The sequence below is a fragment of the Oryctolagus cuniculus genome, chromosome 5, assembly GCF_964237555.1.
Source record: "Oryctolagus cuniculus chromosome 5, mOryCun1.1, whole genome shotgun sequence".
NCBI classification, from domain to species: Eukaryota; Metazoa; Chordata; class Mammalia; order Lagomorpha; family Leporidae; genus Oryctolagus; species Oryctolagus cuniculus.
The window spans coordinates 115,298,033-115,319,455 of record NC_091436.1 but is presented as its reverse complement, the minus strand read 5'-3'; the positions used below and the strand labels follow the sequence as shown (position 1 = coordinate 115,319,455).

Sequence of the window (21,423 nt, the reverse complement as noted above, 5' to 3'; positions counted from 1 at the left end):
AGCAGAGTCAGCAACACGCTTCTTGGAGTTGGAGTAAAGTTTAATTTGCAAACTCCAAGTTCCCTGTGTTTGTTAGAGGCCAAAGTTCCCTTGCTCTTATTATGTTCTAAGAAGCTGAGAGGTGAGGCTAAACATTGTATCACAGAGCAAATAAATTTGCAGCATTATCTCTCTCTCTCTCTCTTTCTCTCTCTCTTTCTCTCTCTCTCTCTCTTCCCGGTAGCCTGGGCATAAACAAGCTGCTACTGGGCATAGACAAGTTGCTACCTACAGTGCTATATGGCTTGAATTTCATTATTTGGAGAGAAGTAAAACCTGGACCAGTTTATAGCCCAAACCCTGGAGCACAGACAATGCCAAGCACTGGTCACTTCCTCATATATACCTGTTGCAAAAGCATCTGGTCCAAGAAAGATTTATGTACTAAGAAAATAAATAAAAAAGGAAAAAACTCTTCCAGATTAGTTAGCATACAAGATTAATCCTTAACCTGATAGTTTTAATGTGATGAGAATAGTTAAATATGATGAAGGATCAAAGGTACCGCAACTAAAGGAAAGGGAGGTTTATAATCTTTGCAATGGACAGGTTGAATTCAGTCCCAAAACTTAATAAGCAAGAAGGAAAAGACATGCAATACTAAATAATAAAATTTATGAGGGAAATACAATCATCATAGTCCCTAAATATAAAAAAATACAACATCAGCATTCATAAAACAAGAGCAAGACACAGGATGAGAATTAAGTGAAAATGTATTAGTGGTAAAATACTTATCCGGACTTGGTGTCTTACAAACAAAATATTACTTTTTAAAATACCTGTGAAACTACCCAAAACTTACCATATATTTGGGCAAATATAAAACCTATTAGTTTCTAAGGTAGAAGTGATACGCATGAATTTCTCTGAGATGACATACAAACATATAACTTAATTCAAACCTGGAAAACACAGGAAGACTGCCTTCTCTAAGTTGAAAATGTTACATTTCAACTTGTCTTTGATCAAGGAAATTCCAAATAAAGTTTCCATTGCTTTCTTCCTTCTTCCTACAGCTTTGTTGATGTATAATTGATAATTTATGAAATGTGCAAATGTGATGTATACAATTTGCTACTTTGATATATGTATATGTTGTGAAATGATCACCACAATCAAGGTAAGGAATCCATTGCCTCACACAATTGCCACTATTGTTACTATTATTGTGCGTGGTAAGAACACTTAGTACTCAAATTTATAGTACAGGTAGTATTACTGATTATAGTAACATCATTGTGCATTAGCTGTCCAGAATTTATTCAGCTTGGATAATTGCAACTCTGTAGTTTTGGTGACCATTGCTTCATTTCCCTTGGCTGCTTCCCCTGGCAACCACTATTCTACTTTCTACATCTATTAATTTTACTATTTTAGATTCCACAATAAGTGAGGTCAACAGTATTTGTCATTCTAGCTTATAGCATTTAGTATAATGTCGTCCTCCAGGTTCATTCATGTTGGTACCAAAGGCAAGATTTCTTTCATTTTTTAAAAATCTTTAACATGTCTATTTGTTTATGAGAGGGAGAGGGAGTTCTTCCACCCACTGGTTCACTTCCCAAAAGACCACAAAATTCAGTGCGGAGCCAGGCCAAGCCAGAAGCCAATAACTAACTCAGCCTGGATCCATCACGTGGATGTCATGGGCCTCAGCATTTGAGCCATTGTCTGCTGCCTCCTAGGATGTATTAGCAGGAAGCTGGTTCATTCGTGGAGCAGCTAGGACTGGAACCACATGGGAACAGGTGTCAAACAGGAATATAACCCATTACACCACAATACCTGCCCTGCTAGTTATATTGTTCATTCTTTTGAGAAATTGCATAGAGTTTTTAATATTGGCTATACCAATTTATATTCCTATGGCATGTATTTTGGTTTCCTTTTCTCTATATCCTTGTCAGCTCTTGTTACCTTTTGTCTTTTTGATAATATCTTTTGACATATGTAAGGTGCTATCTCGTTATGGTTTTGATTTCCGTTTCCCAGGTGATTAGTGCTATCATGTACCTTTTCACATGCCTGTTGGTCTTTTGTAAATCTTTTCTTCAGAAATGTCTGTTCAGGTCTTTGGCTCATTTTCAAAATACGGATATTTGAGGGTTTTTTTATATTTAGTTGTATGATTTCCATATATATTTTAGATATTTGTCACTTATGGATATAGATTTTGAAAATATTTCTTCCCCCTCTGTAGATGGCTTTTTCACTCTGTTGTTTCCTTGCTGTGTAGCAGTTTATAGTTTGCTACAAACAATCCCAATCATCTATTTTGTTGCTCCTATTTTGGGGAACTTATTCAAAAAGTCATTCACAGACTTATGTCCTGTGATTTCTCTTAGCAATGTATAGTTTCAGGCTTTATGTTTAAATCTTTAACCCACTTTGAGTTGGTGTGAGGTTCCAAGATCATTTTTCTGTATGTGGCTACCTAGGTTTCCGAATATCATCTTCTGAGGAAACTAGTCTTTCCCCATTATGAGTTTTGATACCACTGTTAAAGATCAAATGATAGACTGTAGCCTTGTTTTTTTTTGTTTTTTTAAAGATTGATTGATTGATTTGAAAGGCAGAGTTATACAGAGAGGGAGAAAGAGAAGGACATACAAAGATTTTCCATCTACTGCTTCACCCCAAATGGCTGCAACATCCAGGTCTGGGCCAGGCTGAAGCCAGCTTTCTGGAACCCTATGTGGGTCTCCGACATAGGTAGCAGAGGCCTAAGTATTTGGGCCATCTGCCAGTGCTTGCTCAGGTGCATTTACAGTGAGCTGGAGGGGAAGTGGAGCAGCCTGGTATTGAACTGGTGCTCATATGGGAGGCTGGTGTCGCAGATGGTGGCCTAACTGGCACTACAATGCCAGACTCTTGGATTTCTTTGGAGGCTCTATGTCCTGTTCCATTCGTCTATATCTCTGTTTATGCTGGTACCATACTATTTGCATTACTGTAATATATTTGTAATATATTTTGAAATCAGGAATGCTCCCTCTTCTTCCAAACAGAAATTTTGTTTGGAAGAGTCTCTTAGAGTTCATAGGATTGAGAGTGTTCTAAACATTGTCATTTTGGTTTGTTTATATTTTGTGATTTTTTTTTCTATGATGATCACATATTACCTGGTAGTAATTAAAACCATATGTTAAATAGTGACATGCATTACATTAAAGTAGTAAAAAAGAGGTCCAGCTTGAAAAAAAATTCTATATGAAAAAATGGGAATTTTTTAAATTTATTATCTATTGGAATTTATAGTAAATAATTTAAGTAATCCATGAAATAAATTTGTATAACTGCATGATCAGTGATTAATTAAGAAAGAGAATAAGGCAAATCAATTAAATATTCAAGTTGGAAAATTTAAGACTAAGAAACAAATCAGAAAAGTTTAGAGGGAACATTGTTTAGAGAGAAAATCCTTTATCCTTTGCATGTGAAAAAAGAAAAAAAAAGAAATGCATTAACAAGGATTGAATAAAGACAACCATAAATCAGAAAAACTGAAAAAGTCATAAATATGAAATATGTTCTCTGGAAAATAAAGTACATAAACTCTTAACTAGCATCAGTAAAGGGAGAATACAGAATGCAGAAAGTAGCATGGAAATAACTAATGATAATAAGTAAAAACATGACACTCTTTTCTCAACCTTTTGCAAGGGAATTTGAAATTTCTAGTGAAATGAATAATTCATGGTTTTCCAAGAAATATTTCTTAGAAAAATACAAAATATAGAGAAAACTCCAGCAAGCCAATTAGCAAAAGAAAAATTGGGAAAAAAATGATGAAGAGAATCCCTCAAGAAATTCCAGGTCACAGGTACATTAATAGGAGAATTATTTCAATGTTTTAAGAACAAATAATTCTAATGGCAGACAGTTGTAGACAAGGATATCTTTCAAACCATTTTATTTTCAAGTATATATCAAAATCCAAAAAATGTAGCACAAAAAGAAAACTTCACTCCAATCTCAGTTATGAATATCAATGCAAATGCCTTAATTTAGTAGAAAACTAAATCCAGTAGCACATTTAAGAATGCCACATCCAAACCAAGTGGGATTTATTTTAATAATGCAAGGAGAGAATGATGTTATTATTTCCCTAGACTGTAAGTGCCATTTTTTGTTAGACAATTAAAACAAATCTCATAAGGACTTGCCATGGAGAGTGGTGTATTCAAAAACGTCTCCAAATTTGCCCCCTCCCAATATTTCCTTAAAATTACAATAAAGATATGTTTTTAAAGTGAAACCCAAAACTAAGAGAAAAAAAGAGGAGACATGAGAGAAAACTGACTTAGCATACACAAGAAAACTAAATCCTAAGCCAGTCATGGAGAAAGCCAAACACAGATTCCACTTTAGCATTAAGAGTTCTCAAAAGTTTTAGGATTTGGAAGTGCCTGATATCTTTGAAAAGAGGATAAAGGAATAGTAGCTACAATAAGAAAGATGGAGTAAAAGCTATTTAAGAAGAAGCTATGCTCAATCCCGTGTTTCTCAGTGACTCTTTCTCCCATTCCAGACAGGACATAATTGAGAGCAGTGAATCTGTACTGGAAACAAGGAAACTGTGTGGTGCTATGAGAGGCTCATGCTGACAAGTCCTGGTTTTTCCCCTTTTCACATCTCAGAATACTGGTTGCTTGAACTCTGGCATCTTAGCAGGGAGATTTGGAAAGTCTTCACTGAGAAATCTGACCAGCTCAGCGTCCTCCCCTTATTGAGATGGAGCAGTTCTGAACAATGAACCTCAAATATCTCAATCCATGTTCTCAGCTTCCAAAGCACTCTTAATTCCTAACTCTAAAATGCTAGCAGACAATCACGGATATCCTGAAATTTGAGGAATGCCCCCAAGAAGGAATTTTAATGCAAACACAAAACAAAACCGAAAGCCAACTAAACAAGAAATAAAACAGAAAATTTCTAGGGATAAATAAGCTCTGTAAAGTTAATACTTTCAGAGTTAAGATAAGACAGTGTCATTATAAAATCAAAACAAAATACTAAAAAAAATTAAGAGATAAGCGGAAGCTGTTGGGTTAAACATATAACAGAAATGAAGGATACACTATAAAAGTAGGAGGTGGGCAAACCCCCATGCCAGTTTGCCTTGGGCACTGAGAGAGTCTTGTGTCCTGGGAATACTCTTTCCTGCATCACTGTTGTTGGAAGATAAATAAACTTCTCAAGCTGTTGAAAAAAGGCAAAAAGATGAAAATTAAAGGATTACCTCGATTGCTCAGCATCCAGAAAGAGAAGACAGAAAATGGGAAAGGAAACAATTTCAGAGCATTTTCCAAAACAACAGGCAAATTTCACAATTTCAAGGGCATCACCAAGTTCCTCCCATAGTGGATGAACACATACTCATCTCAAGGCACATTTTGGGGGAGTTTTCAGATTACTAGAAACAAAAATACCTTGTGTTCTTGCAGAGAGAGAGAGAAAGAGCGACAGCAGGCAAAGTATCAGTGTCCTATACAAATGATCAGAATGAACTGTTAGGTTTCTCAACCACACTGCACAGTAGAAGTCTGCGTAAAAATATTTTCAAAATTCTGAAAGCGATTATTTTCCAACTTAACATCTGAACATTTTAATGTAATAATAGAACACAGTGATTTCTCAACAAATTGTCAAAAGTTTGCTTTTAATACTCTGTTTTCCCAAGAAGCTCCTTTAGGGCCTAGTAAATATGAGAGGAATCCAAGGAAAAGTGACATAGGGTTCTGGACACAGGAAATTGAACACAAGAGGTAGAGAAAATTTCCAGGGTACTGGGCAAGTGCCCTGTAGGGCAGTACCTTGTAAGAAGCACAGGAGACTGCAGCACAGAGCGAGCACATGCTCCCCGTGGCATCCACGCTGAGCACGTGGCCCCCGAGCAGCCTTTCCTGTGTGTGCTCTGCCGCAGCTGGAAGGGACTCAAGTGAGCCTGGCCAGGGTTCATGGCTCTCCCCATCCTGTCCAAGTGCTGACAAAATTCTGCTCTCCCTCCTTGCCCAGCTGCTGGAATAACCTGTATACACCACCTCATCCTACAGAATCTTCAGGTTTGTTCTCAGTCCTGAGTGTGGGAGACTGAGCACATGAGCGTAGTAAGCGTAAAATGCAGAGTTGCCCACCTTCTCCAACTATTTCCCTCCTAAATGTAGAGAACTTGACTTCACCAGATCCCACTTGTGGCAAAACCTTGCTTCCTGTGGGCCAGGGTCACTACAAGAGTGTATGTTGAGAATGGGTTCTTGAACTTTGTGAGAAAAAAAAAAAAAGGTCTGAATATAAACCAGAGATTGTCCAGGCTGCCTTTATCTAAGCACCTTCAGGTATCAATAACAATGCTGTCCTCTTCTTACAGTTAGTCTTGTACTCTTAATTCTGTTTTCATGCTAATCACATTACATACTAATTAATAAAAGTAACTGTTGCTAAAATAAAATATGGGATTTAAATACATTTTAATTTTATTTCTCAATCTCATCAATCACCATCTTTAATGGACAAATACTACATGTGCCCCATTTAGGGTGCCCACTAACATAACTATTGTTTCACAATGTCAGTTATTTGCTGATGAAATGTGACAAAAAAGAAGCAAAAACTACACCTGGCAAAGAGGAGATAAACTTATTACTCTGTTAAGTGACTTGATATGTTAAGTGATACATCTAGCACTTCCAAGAGAATGAACAGCATGATAATTATAATCAGATGGATGTGTCTTGTTTGAACATCAATAGTATTCACATACAGATAGAGGAATGTTCCACAATTTTTGTTAAATAAAAAAGATACAGAATATTGCATAGAGGATGTTATCTTCTCATAGTAAATGTAAATAAATGTATACTTGCAATAGGTGTTAAATAAGAATATATTTCTATTTGCCCTATATGTAATAGAAACATTTGCAGATCAAACAAGAACACAGTAAAAATGACAAAAGCTTAGTCAAAGTACAGACAAGTGAAACTCCTAATCTTGCAAACATAAAACCGTAGAATTATAATTTTTACCTGCCACATCTTTTCCAAGCAAGCTTGGAAATCATTGCTTAAAAATATATAAAATGAGACTTTTTGGATACAACAAACACATTCAGTGTAAATTTTAGAAAGTCAATTGATGACTTAAAATATGGATCTGGTGATCTGAGTTTAACTTACATAAAATATTAATTACAGTTTTAGCAGCTGAATTCGTCGATTAGCTGGATGTCATTTGAGGCAGTTTGCATCATTTTATATTAAATTTCCATTTTACACAAAGCCAAATACATTTATTCATTGCTGAATCAGCAAAAAATAATAGAAGACATTATTGAACTCAGAAAACTATTGCATACTTTTGAAAAGTCAAACAGACCTGCATTAAGCACACACTGTATTCCATATCACACTTGCCTTAGTGACCACAAAGGTGAATTAAGCAGGTTTCATGTCATAGAGTTCATATTCTGAGAGCTTTTACTGTAGGGTCATCACTTTCAATTTCTTTTCTTTTTGTTTTAAAGATTTATTTATTTGCAAGTCAGAGTAATAAAGAGAGAGAGAAAGAGATGTTTTATTACCTAGTTCACTTCCCCAAATGGTTGCAATAGCCAAGTGAGGGCCAAATGGAAGCCAGGAGGCAGGAACTCCATGCTGATCCCCACATACATGGTAGGGGCCCGAGTACTTAGACCATCATTCGCTGCATTACTCTGTGCCATAATGCTGGCCCCTCAACTTACTTTCTCAATTTTAGAAATATAATCTATGCTTATAGATTGCTGAAAACATAACTATTTTTAGATCTATACTTAGAGGGATGGCTGTTTTGCAGCTTTTTGGTGTAGCCTCAAGAAATCTCACTCTTCAATTTTCTTACTCCATTCTCAAAATGTATGGCCTCTTTATTTTATATTTTTTAAAGATTTCATTTATTTATCTGAGAGGCAGAGTCACAGACAGAGAGGAAGAGACAGAGAAAGGTCCTCCATCTGCTGGCCCACTCCCTAATTGGCCGCAATGGCCATAGCTGGGCCTACCAAAGCCAGGAGCCAGGGGCCTCCACTGGGTCCCCCCACACAGGTGCCGGGGCCCAAACATGTGGGCCATCCTCCACTGCTCTCCCAGGCCACAGCAGAGAGCCAGATTGGAAGAGGAGCAGCCGGGTTATGAACCAGAACCTATAAGGGGTTCTGAAGCCTCAGGCAAGGCCCAGGCCACCATGCCACGGTACCTGCCCCATATGGCTTCCTTTAGTAGTTCCTACTTCCTCAGCATCTCCATCTGCTTTCCATGTTAATGACCCTCTTACTTAAGACCTCTTTACAGTCCCTTATAGCACTGAATTCATCTAATTGCTGCAGGACAATCCCATTCACTTTTCTCTAGATTGATCTCTCCCGGCTCCCTTATCTATGCTAACTTATCTCCGTAATTTTTTATGCCACCAGCTGAAACTAGTTTTTCTGCCCCTCTTCTTGTGTGTCTATATCTTCTGGAGTGCATTCCACTTTCTTCCCTGGTTCCCTGCATACCAAATCACAAGCATCTTTAAATTAATATCCACTGCTGGGGCTGGTGCTGTGGCGTAGTAAGCTAAGCCTCTGCCTGCGGTGCCAGCATCCCATATAGGCACTGGTTCATGTCTGGCTGCTCCACTTCCCACCCAGCTCCCTGCTGATGGCCTGGGAAGGCAATGGAATATGGCCCAAGTCCTTGGACCCCTGCACTTGCATGGGAGACCCGAAAAGAAACTCTTGGCTCCTGGCTACAGATCTGCTCAGCTCCAGCTATTTGGAGAGTGAACTCGTGGATGGAAGACCTTCTTCTCTCTCTCTCTCCCTCTCTGTGTCTATAAGTCTACGTCTCAAATAAATAAATAAATTTTTAAAAAATATCCACTGTTTCCCACCTTTTCTGTGATGCTTTGTCTAACCCCAGCCACCCCTCATTGGATGGGCTCTCTCCTTCCTTATACATTTCTCCTCACTACTTTCAACAATTTTTTTGAAAAAAATTTACTCTTCAAATAATTTTCTCAAAAAAATACTTCAGGAGACATTCTGCAAATTCTTGCTTTATTATGCAAGAGAGCAAATGGGGCACCTAGAGAGATTATTGAAAGAGCAAAAGATACTCTATGAAAGCAGGTGTCCCACCTCCTCCCTAGGACAGGCTCTTATTACTAGCTATTCATTCTGACTTATGTCTACACTAGATCTAAATCCAAGTGTGCCTGACTTGTGTGCACTAATGTACTCTTTATGCCTTTCTCCTTCCCAGGGTGTGACAGTCCCTCACAAGCCTGTCTCCCTCCATCCTTTGTATCAGACTAAACTCTATCCTCCTGCTAAGTCTCTGCTGCATTCACAGAACCTTCCCCATGCTGAGTGTCTTACCCCCGGACCCTTCAGTCATGTGTCCTCCTTCTCCTTGACTGATGAGCAGAGGAATTCTCCCACCCTCCTTAGTCACAGCACATATAACAAGGTGAGAATTTCCTGTGCTTTGAAGCTTTACAATGCTTAACTTAAAACTAAATGTGGAGGATTACATATATTGCAGATACTTAAATATTTAATTTTTAAATGTATTAAGAATATTAAATATGCATACTAAAGAATATTACTTTACAAGGAGATCATTATTGACCTTGGGAAGTAAGAAAAATGTCTTTCCTTTCAAAGTCATTGCCCAATTTGTGCTCTTCATTGTTTCATATTCTGACTCTAATGTGAAAATTCCAAGAAATTTTCTGAAATCTTATAATATGCCACTATTAGTTTATGTTCTAGTCTCAGTTCCATGTTCTTAAAAAGCTTCTTCAAATTATAGTGCATTGATGAAGAGGCACTTAAAATTATTAAATGGGCAAAGGAGCATTTAGAATTTACTGCAGGTTCCTACAATCTTACATTAACCTTTTATTTTAAAATTTACCTTGCTGCTTCATAGTGTATACCAAAGGATATGTAAAAGAAATGAAGAATTCAAAACCTGTGTTTCAAACGTGTATGTGTGTGTGTGTGTGTGTGTATGGAACAATACAAGTAAAATGATATTTATAGTTGGCTTTGGAATGTAATCTTGTATGGTGCATTAAAAAAAACAAGCTGTTGAAACAACATGTCGTTTATGTATAAGTGCCCTTTGCTCTTCCGACCATTGCCATAGGATATCCTGATTAGTCCTGACCTTCAGATCCTGAAAATTTTCTAAAAGAATTTCCTGGTCAAGTTCAGCCTCCAAACAAGTATTTCTATAAAATTTAAAAATATTTAAAAGCTTTTACTTTGCAAATTATTTGTATCTAATTAAATTAGATAAGTATATCTCTGTACTTGAAATCAGTGAAAACCATCTTCTAGGGTATAGTTGAGGAAAATTCCTTGAGCATTTAAACGTAGTCTTTCATCTAAATCAGCTTCTTCCAATATCTTAATGCTTTTCTCAACCTTACATCTATTCTGATATTACAGCTCTACACATGGGCTGTTCAAACTCAAATCCCAGCCCCACCCGAAGAACCAAGCTGAACTTGCTTAACTTGTCAATTTTAGGATCCTTCATCAACTGGAGCTATAGAAGGTGTTTAAAACTTTGTATTGTTCTGTTGAAACTGCAATGCATTCTTCTAAATCTTCACCCAACTCCTCATATCCTAATTTTTCATTCCAATTTCTCACCCCTTTTCTTCCTTTAAGCTTTGTAGAACTCTACATATAGTGTCACATCATACTGTATGATGATGTTTGAGCACTTTCCTTTTCGTCTCAGTATAAAGCAGTATATTCACTTTTTTTTTCTTTTTCAGGAAGGTAGTAATTTCTCTTATTTCTTCTTTAATCCTTAAACAGTGATGATAGTATGATGCCTCTGGTGACTCTAGGTTCACTTCTTGACCCAGATATTGGACAAATCATTTAGCCTCTGCATGCCTATGTTTATTCATCTTTAAAATGGGAATGATAATAGTATCACCTTACCAGACTAGTGACAGAATAAGATGTAGTAGTCAGAGTAAAGCATTTAAAAAGGAGAGATCAACCCAACATGGGAAGCAGGATACACAGCAGACTCATAGAATGGCAGATGTCCTAAACAGCACTATGGCCTCAGAATCAGCCTTAAGGCATTCGGATCCGGATTAAAAGCCCATTTCAGGCATGGAAAGCCAAGGCACTGTGGCAAAAAAAAAAAAATAATAATAATAATAATAATAATTACCTAAATGAAAGATCTCTGTGAGTGAGATCCCAGTGGAAAGAATGGGCCATCAAAGAAAGAGGTACCTTTCTCTGAAGGGAGGAGAGAACTTCAACTTTGACTATGGCCTTGTCTAAATAAGATCAGAGTTGCGAACTCAAAAGGCTTCCATAGCCTTGGCAACTCATGACAAGAGCCTTGGGTGATTACTGACGTCATAAATAAGAGTGTCAATTGTTAAATCAACAACAGGAGTCATTGTGCACTTACTCCCCATGTAGGATCTCTGTCCTTAATGTGATGTACTATGTGAATTAATGGTATAACTAGTACTCAAATAGTACTTTATACTTTGTGTTTCTGTGTGGGTGCAAACTATTGAAATCTTTACTTAGTATATACTAAATTGATCTTCTGTATATAAAAAATTGAAAATGAATCTTGATGTGAATGGGATGGGAGAGGGAGTGGGAGATGGGATGGTTGTGGGTGGGAGGGAGTTTATGGGGGGAAAAAGCCGCTATAATTCAAAAGTTGTACTCTTAGTTTTTATAATGATGCAACATTTATTATATATATTTAAATAAAAAATAAAATAATTATAGAAATGCAACGTAAAGGAATTGATTTTGCAATAAATGCCAGTGTCTACAAATGAAAAAAAAGGAAATTTATATTTATTAAACATAAGTTAAAAAAGAGTAAAGCATTTAGAAAAGTGACTGAAAAATAATAAGAACCATATAAAGATTAGGTTTTAATATTTCTAAACCTTTGGGTGTTATCATTCCTATCATTCTCTTGAGTCTTCATTAAATCTTTCTAAATTGGATACCTCCCCTTCATCTGCAGGATCCTAAAAATCAATTAAAATGGGGGCCTGTGCTGCACTGGGTGTAGTGGGTAAATCCCACTGTTTGTTTTGCTGGCATCCCATATGTGTACTGGTTTGAGTCCCAGCTGCTCTGCTTCCAATCCAGCTCCCTTCTAGTTTATCTGGAAAAGCAGCCAAAGCTGGTCCAAGTATTTGGGCTGCTGCACCCAGTGGGAGACCTAGAAGAGGATCCTGGCTCTTGGCTTCAGATCTGCCCTGCTCTGGCCATGGTAGCCATTTGGAGAGTGAACCATTGGATGGAAAATCTCTCTCTATCTCTCTGTCTTTGTAACTCTGCCTTTCAAATAATTAAATAAATAAATCTTTTAAGGAAATGTAAAATGATCACTTTACCATCATTTTCTTTGATGCTGCTGCCTAAAATCGCTAAAAATAGCAATTTCAAAATTTTCTTTCTTTCACAGTGGTCAGTAGCCAATGGTTCCATTCCCTTTCAATAAACTCACTCTTTAACCCCTTTAAAAAGCCCTTTTTTATCCTAACCACTCTATGAAATTGCTCTGTCAAGGATAAACTGCTTGTCAGCAATTCAGTCGAATTTCCCCAATCCTCCATCTCTTTTATAGCTCTGTATCAATTGACACAGTTGGTCATTCTGTCTCAAATTTCTGTCCTCACTCTGCTTTGGGATTTTATGTGCATTCCAACTCCGGAACTAATCTTTCATTGATTTCTTTGTGGACAGTTATTGCTTCTCTACTCCTCTTTCTAATTGCCCCACTTCAGATATGTATCTACTTGCAATCTTCAAATGATTATCTTAGTACTGATGTCTCAAAGCCACATTTCCAATTTTGTTTCTCAATGAGATTCAGTATGGCTTGCTTATCATTTTCCCTAGGTTGTCATGTTGTCAACTCACTATTCATTTTGCCTCAAACTAGTACAGCAATAGCTTCCCTACTGCTGTCATTAATATCATCATTCTCAGTCCCTAAAGTCAAAACTGAATTCATTTATCATGTTTCATGCTTTTTCAGCTTTGTCCTTACAGCTAGATATTTGCCAAGTTGAATGAATTCTTCTTTTGCAATTACTATTTTGTTATCTCATACTGTTCACTATTATTATTTTACTTTACTTAAACTTTTCTACTTATTTTCCTCTGGACATGCCCTGGTAATTCCTTATTCTTCCAGTTATGCATGCATTTTCCCATACAAAATATTCTCTCTTGTTTTACTTACTCCTTGTTAACACAAACTATCCTCACACTTTAAGATCAAGTCAAGTTTTCTTCTTCTTCTATGAAGTTTCTCCATGAATCAACATCGAAAATAATCTTTTTCCCCTCTTTTCAATTTCTATAATCTTCGCCAGTGCCAAGACATCTTATGTGTAAGTTATTGTGTATGTATCTATCCATTGTGCTTGGCTTGGTGTTTGTCTAGGTTATTACATGATTCATATGGCATTTTCTACCTTGTTGGTGTAAGACAAATATATGTTAATGATGAACCAGTCCTAAAATGACCCAGCTTATTTACTATGAGCCCCAGATGCTTGAATAATTATGATTGGTTCTATTTTGATCAGAAAACCAGATCTGAGTCAATGTATGGATTTAGCACATTTAAAATAATTTCAGTTAACTGAGGATTTCTCTTTTGTTGCCAGCTGCATCCAATTTGCAGATGGCATGGGAGCATAGATAGGGTGAGGATGTGGAGGAAGAAGACATCTGGTCTTCTTCTGATGTATGTGGGCTCTAACATCCTCTGCAGTGTCCTCTGCAGGGAGCTGGATGGGAAGTGGAGAGCCAGGACACAAACCAACACCCACGTGGCATCATAGGCAGAGGTTTACCCCACTGTACCACAGTGCCAACCACAGTGAATATTGTTAACCTGCATACTGGGAGTAGGTAAACTCTTTGAGGCTGTCTCAGAATCCTCACCTTGGATTACCTCATTTCCTTTTCTGCTCCTCCTTTACACCCCTCAACTTCACCATAAGAAACTCCAGGAGTCCACATTTGTCAGTTTGCCTACTCACGACAATTTATTTTTTTATTTTTTTTTAATTTTATTATTATTTTTTTTTTTGACAGGCAGAGTGGACAGTGAGAGAGAGAGACAGAGAGAGAAAGGTCTTCCTTTGCCGTTGGATCACCCTCCAATGGCCGCCGCTGCAGCCGGCGCACCGCGCTGATCCGATGGCAGGAGCCAGGATCCAGGTGCTTTTCCTGGTCTCCGATGGGGTGCAGGGCCCAAGCACCTGGGCCATCCTCCACTGCACTCCCTGGCCATAGCAGAGAGCTGGCCTGGAAGAGGGGCAACCGGGACAGAATCCGGCGCCCCAACCGGGACTAGAACCCGGTGTGCCGGCGCCGCAAGGTGGAGGATTAGCCTATTGAGCCACGGCGCCGGCTCACGACAATTTATTTTTAACTGCAAATCCATACTTGCTGTGATTGCTCTGGCAGTGGCGGCCATTTGGGGGGTGAACCAACGGAAGAAAGACCTCTCTCTGTCTCTCTCTCTCTCACTGTCTGTCAAAAAAAAAAGGTACATGTTATTTGTGCCTTGTTTGTAACCATACACCATCTTATTCAGAGTCTACTTCTGTCCTGTGGGATAGAGAATTAAGTCTGTCATTTCTTCACATCCTCATATCCCTTTTCATTTGTTCCACTGCTATGAAATTCTACCATATATTTTTTATGCAAGGGCCAGTTCTAGCTTTCCCTAACATTTCTAATTTGAATACTTTTTGAGAGCTTATTTCTGGAGCAGCCTCTTGAAAATCCCCTTCTATATTGCTTTCACCCCAAGGTGGCAGAGGGTTATTTATCCACCATGTCTCTCCCTCCTGCCCTGAGCTCTTCACGGCTCTGATGGCTGCCACTCCCACTTGCAGACTCCTAGGCTGTTGTTAGTCTCACTAGAGGTCATGGCAAGATCATAAATTCTCAGGTATAAAGGAAATGTGTATTCCTATGCAGATGAGCATAGGTCAGGTTCAGTCGAGGGCATTTTAAAACATGTAGTCTAGTGGGTATTTTGCTTTTTTTCTTGAAGGAATTATAGCTTTTGGGAGCAGGCATTTGGCGTAGGGGTTAAGATACCACGTACCATATGCTTGAGTTTGGTTCCTAGCTCCAGCTCCTTTCCTTTCTGCCTCTGGGAACTATTCTAAAGTGCTTTGTGTGCATAGTTTTCGTTTGTGCTTCTTCTCTCCGAAGTTTCACTGTCAATTTGTGTGCGCGTGTAATTTGAATTACATACATGTTATTGTACAACACACTTCACTGTTTTCCTGTAGGAAACACTGGGTTTCTGCCTCCTCTGCTCTAATAGAAAAGCACTGGGTTTGGTTCACACCTTGAGCTCTAAGACCCCAACTGTGCTGATTGCCTCAGAATTACCCAGGAGCTTTAGAAAAATGCAAATTCCCATGGTCCACATAAAACTTCTAAACTCAGAGCTACCACCAGCTGGGTGACCTCACAGTTTTTGCCTCACAGAAGGTTTTATGCTTCCCCTTTGACAGCAGCTACCCCCCACATTGCTTTTTAACTTCTCTAATCAGCAAGAAGTCAGCAGTAATTTCAAAAGTCAAACCATTTATATTTACATGCTCATACATGCTAAAATATAATTGATTTTTTTCACCTGATAAACCCCCAGTAAGTAAAATAAGCGTAACTATTGACTAGGTTTTTTTTTTTGAGTAAGTTGTAAAGTGTTGAGTAGATTTCTTAATCAAAATTATACTTATGCCCCTTTAACATTTACAATTGGGCCAAGAGTTTATACATCCTGTATTTGTGAGCTGATTGAATCAGAAAGAACATTTTTTTTTTTGCCAGTGCACTACCTAATTGATTATAGGAAAATTTCTCTTACAGAAAAACTAAAAGCAAAAAACAACATCTAACACCATATATGATTTACTTTTTAAGAAATTAAAGTCTTTTTCTTTTTGAAATTATTTATTTATTTATTTATTTGAAAGTTAGAGTTACAGAGAGAGGTAGAGACAGAGTTAGAGAGGTCTTCTATCCTCTGGTTCACTCCCCAGATGGCCCCAATGGCCAGCTGGGCCAATCCGAAGCCAGGAGCCAGGACCTTTTTCTGGGTCTCCCAGGTGGGTGCAGGGGCCCAAGGACTTGGGCTATAGCAGAGAGCTGGATCAGAAGTGTAACAGCTAGGACTCAAACTGGCACCCATATGGGATGCCAGCACTGCAGGCGGCATCTTTACCTGCTACACCATAGTGCCAGCCCCAAAGTGTCTTTTACATCAAAAGATTTTAAGTTATGACAATCCTTTAAAATAGAATTTTGTTTTTCTTAAGAAAGAGGAAGTATTTTGCTTGAAATATATTTTACCTGCATGATATGGCAACAGAATATTTTCTGATCATTTTTCATTAACCTTTTTTCTAAGCAACTGCTCTTTAGATTATAGTTTAAGAATACAGAGGAAACATTTGTGAAGAAAAAGTGAGAGAGAGTCAAATTTATTATTTCTGTCTGGAAAGCACAACTTCACTTATAATAAGCGAAGAGTGAGTCATCTATTAGAATAGGGAAGGAACCCATGTAGCAAAATGTGCCATGAATGAGAAATATACAGTTTAGGGAATTGAAGAGTTAAAAAAAAGCCAGCTAGCTCCTTTTGTTTTCACCTCATGGAGAATTAGAGGTTGGCACACCTCCCCTGGAGCTCTGATGAGGTTTCTTGTTGCTATGGAGTGATGTGTGGGAAGCAGGACAGCAGAATGGAAGGAAGTCTTCATGTCCATGCAAACTACCTTTAGCCTGCTTCCTAGGTTATGAACATTCTTTAAAGTCCCTGGATATCTCACCTTGTAGATGTTGACATTCTTCATCTACTGTGGTTTTCTCCATTTTTCTCCTACTTATTTTTTTAAATGGATTACATTTGTAACATTTATATTGTTAGCAATTTTGAGATCATCTTAATTGATATCATTGCATTGCTACTAAGAGAATTGACTCTGTGTATCTAAGGCAATCTATTAAACAAATTAAAACACTGATGTTATAGACAAATTTATCAGCATGAGTTAAATTTTTGAGTAGCTATTCTGAAAGGATTTTTCTCTTGAGGTTTTAATAAAGATAAATCAACAAAAGTTAAAGCCGATTATGATTTGAGAAGGGAAAATGTAAATTCCAACATTCACCTACTGGTTCAAAGACTGAGGGGACTTTGAAATAATTTAGTTTCTCTAATATAAGTTATAAATATTTAGCTCTAAGTATGTGGAAAATCTTTTCTAAGTATACTTTACAAATAAAGCAATACCACTTGGAGGTTTAAAGTTGCACATACTGTCAAAAAGAGAACAGGAACACCAAGTAATTTGGTTCAAGATTGCAAAAACCTTGTCTAAATCATAGCCTAATTCCTTACCAAAAACAAGGAGTGCAGACTTTTCAACCTTTTTATTCCAACATGAATTATAGGAATCCTGGAGTCTGGAAGTTAGCCAAGCACAATTGTTTATCCATTTCACAGTGATTGATTGAGTCCCTGTTAGGTGAGAGCACTGTGTGCTGGCCATGTGCTGGAAGGCAAGCAGACAGACACCAAGTGTCTTTGCCAGGTACTTATTTTCTACTTAGGAAAAACAGAAATGAACCAAAAATGCATTGCTGAGTGATAATTGTGACAGCCGCCATACAGAAGACATTCAGGCAGCTGTGTGTACATTGAGAGAGGCCCTAGTCTGCTTTGCTGAATCAGAGAAGACCTATTGAGGAAACAAGGTTTGATCAGAGATCTGAAAAGTGAAAGTGGAGGGTGTGCTGGATAGTCCAGTTACAGGGAACAACATAGGAGGATTTCAAGGCAGAGAGGAAAAGGAACAAGGCCAACTTGAGCAAATTAAGGCAGGCCAGAGATTGGAGAAGCAACTAGAACAGTAACAAACTGTAGGGTAAATTACCAAGAAATCAGATCACTATGCAACTCTCATATTCCTGGGCAGATAGCATCTTATTTAAATCTCAAAACAATTATAAAGTAGGTTTTATCCCCTTTCTTTTATATGGGAAAAGATTGGAGGCTCAGAAAGTATGATTAGTACAAGAGTCTATAAAATAGCCGAGAAGCTGGTGCTTGATTAAGTTTTCTGAAGAGACTCCCTTCCAAAATCTATCATTGAAGCAGTATCATGACCTTGACCACAAAAAATCGATTGAAAATATGTTTTATGAAAATCTATGCATTGATTTTTAAGACTTTTTCACCAAAATAAATTTTCTTTTTAATTCCATTTTTTTGCTATCAACTTTTAGAAGTGCCCTTGGATAACCTAGAACTGAGATTCACTGCTGAGGCTTTCTTCTGTCCACAGATAAGAAAACAGAAGTCTGAAGATGAAAAGTGATATGCCCAAAGTCACAGCATGTGTTATTGTCAAAACCCAGGTCTATCCTGAGCCCCTTAATTCTTTCCACATTTTATCTCCAGGCTCCAATATTCTCTTGGCAGTCACGGTTCCAAAGGTTTGTAGCTGAGGGAATCAGTACACACCTAATATCTGACAAAAATGTACAGAGGCAGCCACAATTACTGAGAAAAAGTCATCCTGAGTTTTTGAGGAAAAAAGCTCATTCTAAGTGCCTCATTAGTAATGTTTGTTTGTGTTCTAAACTGTATATAGTCAGAAATCTTTCTGTGTGAATAAACCAAGGTAATTTATTTTTGATCATCATAGAGATAAACTGCCTCGCTCTATTCAAAAACTTTTCTGACAATTTTTGGAAGTAATGGGAATTTGATAACTATTAGGATGCTTTAGAAGAGAAAACGCTTGAGGTGGGTGCAATAGGAAAAAGACTTTATCAATCTCCAAATGGCTTTTTAATGTTTTCAGATTTTTCAAAAAATCAAAACATGAGCATATTTGCTGATGCCAAATTGTTTTCAAATTGCATGAATTTGTTTAATATGTTCATGAAGAACATTCTGTTCAATATGGCTAAATGCAAATTAATTGTACTTTTAACATTAAGAAATGAATGCCAGAGAACAGGTATTCTAAGAGAAGCAGTTCTGCAAAATGAAGTATTAATCATACTTAGATAGGTTCTCCACCAGAGGGCAAAAAGAGCATTTCAACACAATAGATGCCTTAATGGCAGGCTGGCATTTGAAACTGGACATGTTTCAGGTTATTTAATTGCCAGTCATCATTCTTAAAATGTACTCAATTGAATCGCACAATAGTTGACTTCTAAATTTCTTCCAGGAAACTGAGAACAATCAATTTCTTATTCATATTCCTCTCTCTAGCTTAATCTTGGTGACAAAAACATCTGTCCTTGAGCTCATTAGTTGTCTGGCATTGAACATATAGTACCTAGCTGGAATTTTTCATCATCGCATTTTTAAATAAAATCATTTTTTAAAATCAGAATTTGATAATTGGAACGAAATGTGTGGTTGGAAGCAGGCAGGATGGCATTTTTAGTGAGGGAAAATCTATTTTGAGACTGGTTATTTTTAAAGCTCCTATAAAATAACATGCTAGTTCCTTGGAATTTATTGACGAACTTTGTGTTTTAAGCAGAGAGAAGATAAACTGCCATCAGTTTGCACCTTGTTCAGATGAAAGCCTTAAGGGAAAATGAGCTCCTTGCATTTCACAGCACACAGCTGCTGCCTGCCCCCTCTCCCTTAGATCAGCTTCCTTGGAAGCAGAGCCTGGGACACGATTTTGGTATTTGTGATTTATTGAGGGAGTGCTCTGCACAAAGCATCCTTTTTTATTAAAGATTTATTTATTTATTTGAAAGTCAGAGTTACACAGAGAGAGGAGAGAGAGAGAGAAAGAGAGAGAGAGAGAGAGTCTTCCATCTGCTGGTTCACTCCTCAATTGGACACAACGGCCAGAGCTGCACCAGTCAGAAGCCAGGAGCTAGGAGCTTCCTCCAGGTCATCCATGTGGGTGCAGGGCGCTGGATAAGAAGCGGAGCTGCTTGGACTTGAACCAGCACCCATATGGGATGCCAGCACTGCAGGCAGTGACATTACCCACTATACCATAGCGCCGGCCTCACGAAAGCATCCTATAAGGAAGGGAGCAAATCTGAACTAAAAAGGAGAAAGAGGTGAGCAAACATGATTTTAGGTAAAGGCCAGCCATGCCCCAACTCACACGGGGATGGCTCTAGAGTAGAAAGCACCTGAAACGAAGGTCTTAGCCTTTGAAACTGCTTTTGAGTCCATCATTGGCTGTAGCTGTCCTGTGGGCAAATGCCTCAGAGCCTTCTTCTCAGCTTGAGGGACTGTTATGTTGAAGAAAGCAGCTGTGAACTGAGTATTACTATCCCTAAAATTTAATGAAACCCGTGATGGAGGATTTTATATTTGAAGTGAGTGCCTGAAATCTGTGTATCTCCTTTTTCTTCAAGCACATTTCCTTGCCTAACCTAAAAGTGCTGTTACCATATAGTTTAACATACCTCATGTTAGCTTAAACCACATGAAATTGCCGTTATTCAATAGCTCTATATCTACAAAACGTCAATTTAACCAAATTCGTGTAGTTCAACCTAGCTGTTTGCCTCATTGCTTTAATTTATCTGGTGATCGTTTTGTTCCACTCCACTGAAGCCTTCTTTACCACGTGGTATTTGTATAGCCAAGGAGTCTCTTACTTTGAGACTCCAGGGTTAAATTTTCCTATGTTGCTTATCTGGCTTAATGTGTCCATTGTTTTACTACTTTCACTCAAATATATACATCAGCTCCTTTTAGTTTGCTGAGTTCATTGAACTTTACCCATGTGTAATGAAAGCACAATTCAGATATTTAAGTGTAGCTATCAAATAATGATATCCATTTGCCCTTATATAATCCATGCGTTCTGAATGTTGTGTGAATCAAATGGAAATCTATTTTGGGAAGAAAGATATGACTTTGGGGTTGAGCCCTTCCTTGGTTGGAAATATTTATTTAGTTTCCACTGGATATTAGATACTTCCTTAGCTCCATGAAGAGGAAGGTTACTCTTTGCTTCTAAAACCTTAGAAGTCAAATATTGAGGCCAGCGCCGCAGCTCACTTGGCTAATCCGCCACCTGCGGCGCCGGCACCATGGGTTCTAGTCCCAGTTGGTGCGCCGGATTCTGTCCTGGTTGCTCCTCTTCCAGTCCAGCTCTCTGCTGTGGCCCTGGAAGGCAGTAGAGGATGGCCCAAGTGCTTGGGCCCTGCACCCACAGGGGAGACCAGGAGGAAGCACCTGGCTCCTGGCCCTCCGGCCGTAGGCACCCATTTTGGGGGGGTGAAACCAATGGAGA

At 38.1% G+C, this 21,423-nt stretch overlaps 1 protein-coding gene and 1 long non-coding RNA gene across 51 annotated transcripts in view; one reads left to right on the top strand and one right to left on the bottom strand.

Annotated features, from left to right (window-relative positions):
* LOC127493187 (uncharacterized) overlaps positions 1-11,249 on the bottom strand; it is a 78,422-nt gene extending 67,173 nt beyond the window's left edge. The window contains exon 1 of the long non-coding RNA XR_007923263.2: positions 5,285-11,249. This is a non-coding gene — a long non-coding RNA (uncharacterized lncRNA). The remainder of the gene's footprint in view (positions 1-5,284) is intronic.
* The window catches only part of MLIP (muscular LMNA interacting protein), a 313,811-nt gene that overhangs the window by 273,124 nt on the left and 19,264 nt on the right, over positions 1-21,423 (top strand). For 32 of the 50 annotated variants that reach the window (XM_070073957.1, XM_070073981.1, XM_070073979.1 and 29 more), the window contains one exon: positions 9,327-9,533. The exons of 8 other annotated variants lie outside the window; for them this stretch is intronic. In XM_070073957.1, the coding sequence (XP_069930058.1) occupies positions 9,327-9,533 (207 nt within the window). The remainder of the gene's footprint in view (positions 1-9,326; positions 9,534-21,423) is intronic. 10 more of the 50 variants (XM_070073984.1, XM_070073973.1, XM_070073955.1 and 7 more) reach the window with 1 other exon arrangement.